This window comes from Trichoplusia ni, chromosome 5, assembly GCF_003590095.1.
Source record: "Trichoplusia ni isolate ovarian cell line Hi5 chromosome 5, tn1, whole genome shotgun sequence".
Lineage (NCBI taxonomy): Eukaryota > Metazoa > Arthropoda > Insecta > Lepidoptera > Noctuidae > Trichoplusia > Trichoplusia ni.
In genome coordinates this window covers 15,287,168-15,293,669 of record NC_039482.1, presented here as the reverse complement: position 1 = coordinate 15,293,669, position 6,502 = coordinate 15,287,168, and the positions used below count along the sequence as shown (strand labels likewise).

At 53.5% G+C, this 6,502-nt stretch overlaps 1 protein-coding gene across 1 annotated transcript; it reads right to left on the bottom strand.

The window, feature by feature from the left end:
• Positions 1 to 332: 332 nt before the first annotated feature.
• On the bottom strand, positions 333 to 4,159 carry LOC113493712 (influenza virus NS1A-binding protein homolog A-like). Its single transcript, XM_026871704.1, is given in 5 exon segments — positions 333 to 1,202; positions 1,205 to 1,452; positions 1,529 to 2,387; positions 2,465 to 2,623; positions 2,699 to 4,159. Coding segments are annotated over 5 exon segments (2,064 nt in total). The 5' UTR covers positions 3,227 to 4,159; the 3' UTR covers positions 333 to 932.
• Between the last annotated feature and the right edge of the window lie 2,343 nt (positions 4,160 to 6,502).

The window sequence follows — 6,502 nt, the reverse complement described above, 5'->3', positions numbered from 1 at the left end:
ACCGCGTCTAGCATAGCTTAACCTGTGATCGATTCACTTATGCGGTTATAGCTGAGCCTTGAGCTCATTATTATGAAATAATTATCTATTTAATCATGTGATTATAGGGAATATCATAAGTTGTTGCATGGTACTGAGACCGGTTGAAGACTTGGTAATATATTGAAATTTTTATATCTTTTTCACGATGACTCTTAAAAAAACGTAACTAGCGGCCGAAGGCAAGTTTAACTACTATATTATTGACATGATGCGATTTGATTGTAATGAAAAATTGGAATGATGTAATACAAATACAATAACACGTATGTTGTTGATTGAAACGTCATGAGATTTGGGAATACGATTTATTAACATATAAAGAGTAGTCCCGCGCGCCACCACCACACGCTTAACTGCTATCACAATACTAGAGACCGCGGGCGCTGGGCCACGCGACACGACTAGCGGCCCACAAGCATTGCCGGTTTTACTAACTAATAGAGCTCGTTATACGATTTACGTAACTATAAGCGCTTGTGAAGCTCGCTAGTCAACTTAACATTCATATTTCTATGTAATTGTTATATTACAATGAAAAACTAACATCTATAAGACATTACACAAACCACTTTCTACGCATCATAGAAATATCTTATCAAATAGGAATGTAACAATAATACGACGACGGGAAGCATGCCAACAAGTAAACCAAGATCCCGTCAAATAACGCTCAGTGATAAAATAATTTAGACTACAGATTTGTGAGGGCCGATATATCACAGGCCGCGCCTGCTAACGTTAACATTAACATAGTAAAATGCGAAGTAAAGGCATCGACACACGAGCAGCGTCGCCGCGCCCCGAAGGCGCCGCGACACGCGCTCGCGCAGAATTTTGAGGTAGCGAATCGATCACTTGCAGCGGCACAGTGTATGTATGTACACACTAGGTTACTGCGCAGCCGGGGCCGGGCCCGCCTCGGGCGTGGCGGGCGTGGACAGCGGCGCGGCGGGCGCGGGCGGCGCGCGCAGCGTCGTCCACTCCCCGTCCGGCTCGTACAGGCACTCCACGCACGACAGGAACTCCTTGCCGTCGAAGCCGCCCGCCGCGTACAACACGTCGCCCAGCACGGCCAGCCCCAGCGCGGCGCGCGGCCGGCGCAGCTCGGGCCCCGGCCGCCACGCCGCGCCCTCCGCGCCCCCCGCGCCCCCGCGCCCCTGCCCAGCCACTCCGTGCGCCGCAGCGAGGCCGCGCCGTCACTGCCGCCCGCCGCCACCAGCCGGCCGCGCCACGCCGCCGCGCCCACCGAGCGCCGCGCAGTGGGCAGGGCGGGACCCGCGCGCCAGCCCGCGCCCTCCGCGCCCCCGCCCAGCTGCAGCGCCTCCGTGCTGGCCACGCAGTGCCACGCGTCGCAGCCGCCCAGCGCCCACAGCGCTCCCTCCCAGTAGACGCCACCGCACTGCGACCGCCCTGAAACCCACACAGTCAGTGACCTCGAGCCACGCCGAACGCCCGCCCGCGGTCTCGACAGCATCTCGAAACTCACCGGTGTTCAGTGGCGGCGCCTCGGTCCACTCGTCCGCTGCAGGCGAGTACCGTAGCACGCGCTTCAAGTTAACGCCACCCGCCCAGCCGCCGATCAGATAGAGTTCGCCGCGCTCCTCCACGGCAGCGGCGGCGGCATGCGACATGGCCAGCGGCAGGCGCGCCCGGGCTCGCCACTTGCCTCCTTCCAGCGCGGCCACGGTCTCCAGCTCGGCGTGGCCGTCCGAGCCGCCCAGCACGTACAGCGCCTCGCCCAGCACGGCGGCCGGGAAGCGCGCTCGCCCGCACGGCATGTCGGGCAGCGCCGTCCACTCGTTGGCAATCGGATCGTAGGCCTCCGCGGCGCGAAGTACGCGCGCACGGTCGTAGCCCCCGCAGACTAGCAGCCTCCCGCCCAGTACCGCCGTGCCGTGAGCCGCCCGCCCGTGCACGAGCCGCGCCCGCCGCTCGTCGCCGTCCGGCTCGCGCGCGCCGCCCAGCACGCCGCCCTGAGCCACGCCCGCGCCGCTGGCGCCGCCCACGTCGCGCCACGCCACGCGCGCCGCCGCCAGTCGCCCGCGCAGGGCCAGCAGCGCGCGCGTGGTGCGCGCCCCCGCCACGCGCGTGGCCGCCAGCACGGCGCAAGAGCCGCGCGGCGTGCGCGCGCCCAGCTGCAGGGCGGGTAGCGCAGGCAGGGCGGGGGGCGCGGCGTCAGTCGGGGGCGCGGCGCGGCGGCTGGCGCGCCCCCGCTCGGCCGCCTCGCGCCGGTACTCCTGCAGCTCGGGCGCGTCGCCCCGCGCCGCCGGCAGCTCCCCGCAGTCCCGCAGCGCGCCGCGCCCGTCTACGTACAGCAAGTGCGTGCGCGAACACAAGTCGTCGAGCTACGCAACAAACACACGACACGATTAAGGCGGATCCTAGTGGGGACCTCCTCGACAATCAATCGACAGATACTCACGTCTGCATCGATGGCTTGTTGATCTCTCAGCCATATTAACGCAGCCTCGGCCACCGCGAATGCAGTTTCCTCACCGCCTTCGGCGCTCGTCTCACGCAACATCTCGATGCGAATCAATGGCAGATTAGCCAAGGCTCCGCTTTTACACACCTCGTCAAACTAAAATACAGAAGAAATCGCATGTAATGTAAGTCCTGGTGTGTGACATGCTGGCCAGTGACGATCGGTACTCACGTTCTGCGCAATGTAGGCGTCGAGCGCGGCGAGCTGGTCGGGCGCGAGGTCGGGCAGCGCGCGCAGCTCGAGGCAGTCGGCGGGCGTGGGGCGGCGCAGCAGGCGCTCGGCCAGGTGCGCGCGCACGGGCTCGACGCGCAGGCGCCAGGCGGCGCGGTACAGGCGGCGCGCGGCGGCCGCGTCCCGCGCGCGCAGGCGGCCCGAGTAGGCGTACTGCAGCAGCTCGCGCAGCGCGTCCGCGTCCACGTCATCCACGCGGTAGGCGGGCGGCGCGGCGGGCGGCGCCAGCGCCTGCAGCAGGTAGGGCGAGGCGGCCGCCAGCACGGCGCGGTGCGCGGGCAGCTCGGCGCCGCCCGCCACCAGCACCGTGTCGTAGTGCTGCCGCGACTTGCGCAGCGCGTCCAGCGCCGCCAGCGCGCGCCCGGGCGCCTGCGGGTCGCACAGCGACAGCTCCTCCTCCAATGCAGATGTCTCCTCATCTTCGCTGTCCTCGCCCACTGTGCCGTGCACACACAACAGCTCAGACATTGTTCGCAAGTTAAACATGCTCAATTCCGTTTACATTGAATGCATTAAGACAGAAACAAAATCATCTCCATTTCTAGAACCATTTATACATATTAAAGACTAGTAGGCAGATTTTAATTTAAAATCATATCATTTGCCCGATCTCTTGGTATCAGTCTGTATAATGCCATATCTACTTATATCATCGTAGTGGGTAGGTTGTCAAGCTAAGTCATACTAATAAAAAAGTGATAAGACTGGTGTAACACACCGCTTACTGGTGTAAACACTTTGAAATTGGTAAATACAGATTGACAAGGAAAACCACTAGTGACATGCTAGAGGTATATTAAATTAACTACATCAATGATATTGTAGTAGCTCGGCCCAGACACACACACTAATAAGTAGCAACTACTTTGAATAGAGTAATGTGTCAGTCAATTGATTCAATTGGTTCCGCATTCGGGACTCACGGGAACAGCAGTGGACCGAACCAGTCAGGACACACACACTGAGGCAAAGCTAATAAACATTCACAACATTACATACCTCTTACTGATTGCCACCTACACACAATACAATAGCCATTATTTTGTAATTTTATAACTTTCCTTGTGATAACAATTTTCCATAATAAACTATATATAATCTATATCAATATTTACAGAGTTAATCCCTATCTTGAAAAGATAATATGAGCCACAGCTCTAGTTTGTGGCTGTGTACAAGCAGCAACCTTCAGAGTCAGAGGTCAAGAACATGAGCAGCTAATCTGTTCAGGGGCTCAAATATCAATGGGCTGCCACCAAACACAATAGATCACCCACTCAGGGCAGGTACCTACATAATGAAAATATTCAATTGCTTCAGGTTACTGCGATCCGTAGGTAATCGTACAAAACGAGTGTTTTCAAGGCCAAGTATGTGTAGCTAGTAGTTAGGAGTCGCGGAGTGTAACTCACCGTCGCCGTTCCTGTAGTCGTCGTGCGGCTTCATGTCGGCGGGCGCGGGAGTCGCGCTCGGCTCGCTCCGTGCTGCGCGCCGCTCTGCACCTGCGGACAACGGTCAGCGAGCCTTCGCCGCTAACCGGATTACACTGGTGAGCACGTGGCCCGCCACGCTCGAAGGCCGCGGCGCAGTTAGCGGCGGTCACATGGCGCGAGCGCGCCCGCGACGTAAACAAACCCACCTGATGCGCGGATGCGCCGCACTGCACTCACGCTGCGCACTTGCACTGTCGCTACTCGTAAAGCTCGCAGCTACGACAATGACAGTGACATTACGCGACCGGTGTCCACAGCAGTTGGTGTTGCGATGCGCGATGCCACGCCACTCAACACAGGCGTCAGGCGACACACTCATCTGCCAGACTGCCACCGCCCGCACTCTGTTTTTATTTTGTAATTGCTTGACAAATGACATTGACAGTTTTTCATTCACTAGACCAGAGATGACGTTTTGATTGAGTTATGTTTGTCAAACCTTCATACCCATGACGCCATTTGGGGTTGCTATAAAAGAAAACTTAGTTAAAGTGATTCAAGTAAAATTAACAAAAATTATTAGTAGCCGCAGACCTAGAATATTTCAGCTCAAGACCTACGAAGTATGCAAAGGATTAGTGTGATATTATTAACATTGCATGTCAACTAAAAATAGTAGACATGCTTCAAAAAAAATCAAGACCTGCTGACGTTTGGGGTAAATTTTTTATTTTAATACATATTTACTAAAACAAATAAAGTTATAAACGTTTTCTAAGTGTTTTGGTAGGTCATATTTTAAGTAATGCTTGTAATTGAAATAATCCTTACGGAGTTACACTTGTCGAGTAAATCCGGTTTCTTGTCGATACCTTTACGACAGTGGGACACATATTTAACGATGTTCATCCCATTACGTATACCTATATCTTGGTACGCTGGAGTGGCAATCGGCAATCGGCAATAAAAAAGGCCTGAGTGCCAATTTCATGCATTTTAATAGAATAACTTAATTGCATTGAAACGTGTTTTCAACAAATAAGTCTTTCGAATTTAAGCACTTGATGTCAATTCTGGTTTACAAAAACTCACTGAGATTATCTGCCTTTTATGTATCAAAACCATTAAATAGGTTCAGATCTAGATTCTTTATTTGCATAAACATAGGAATTACGTGAAGTAGGTGTTAATTTAATTAAATACCTATTGCATCTCTATGTTTTGTTGTGGTTGGCATACAATTTTTTTGAATACATTTTTTGTTATGATGCAAACAAAATTAACCTATTTACAAATCCACATAATTTTTTGTCAGATAAATAAAGAAGTTGGATTTAAACGCCAGGTCATTAACCATAATTATAATATTGCAGTTAATGTTAGAATGAATAAAAATCAATATCATAAATAGAAATGCCAATATAATTAGATAATAATAATGTGAACATTTTATTGTAAGTTGTACGCACTTATAATAACGTTGTTGTTATTTAGATATTCGTTGATGGTATAGTACGCTTTTTTAATAGGAAGTCAATTAGCACTCTTTTAAATTTATTGATATTGTTTGTTAGCCGAATGCTTTCAGCATTAATTATTTGGAACGAACGTAAAATACTGTTTTACTACAAAACATTTTTATTTTTAATCGAATTAATAATCAAATATAGAGTAGGAGGAACTCACATGTTATGTACTACTACGTATATTTTTGTTAGCGCTGAGGTTCCGTAGGTTAACTGAGTTTTCGGCGATTCTATAAGAGTTAATGAACCGAAGAATATATCGTTTATAAAAGTCAAACTGCATCTTAGACTTCGAATAAAATACGCCTTCTCGGTGCTAGATATAAGCGAGATAATAATGCTGAAAAAATGAAGTAGTTGAAAAATGCGTCCGACATAGGTGAAAGTGGCGCGTCATCAGCAGGCTGTGGCGCTGGTGCGGCTGGCGGCGGGTGCAGCGCGTGCTGTGACGCGCGAGCTCCGGGCCCGGGGTGTCGGCGGCGCGCGGTCGATACGCGGGCGCGGCGCGGGCGGGGGCGCGGGGCCGCGGGCGCGCGGCGGTGGCGGCAGTGCGCCTCGCGACCCCGCCCGCACTCCACGCCGCGCTATGAGCGCGCTCCGGCCGCGCGCCCGCCGCGCGCCGCTGCTGTTCGCGCTCGCCGCCGCACTGTTGCCGCACGCCGACCGAGTCGCGTGAGTACCTGTCCGCCAGCGCTGCTGCTGCGCTGCTAACTAACTCTCACTTTACATTTGTTCTGTGGCAGCGGCGGCGGCGGCGGCGGGAGCATGTTCGGGGACGTCAATAT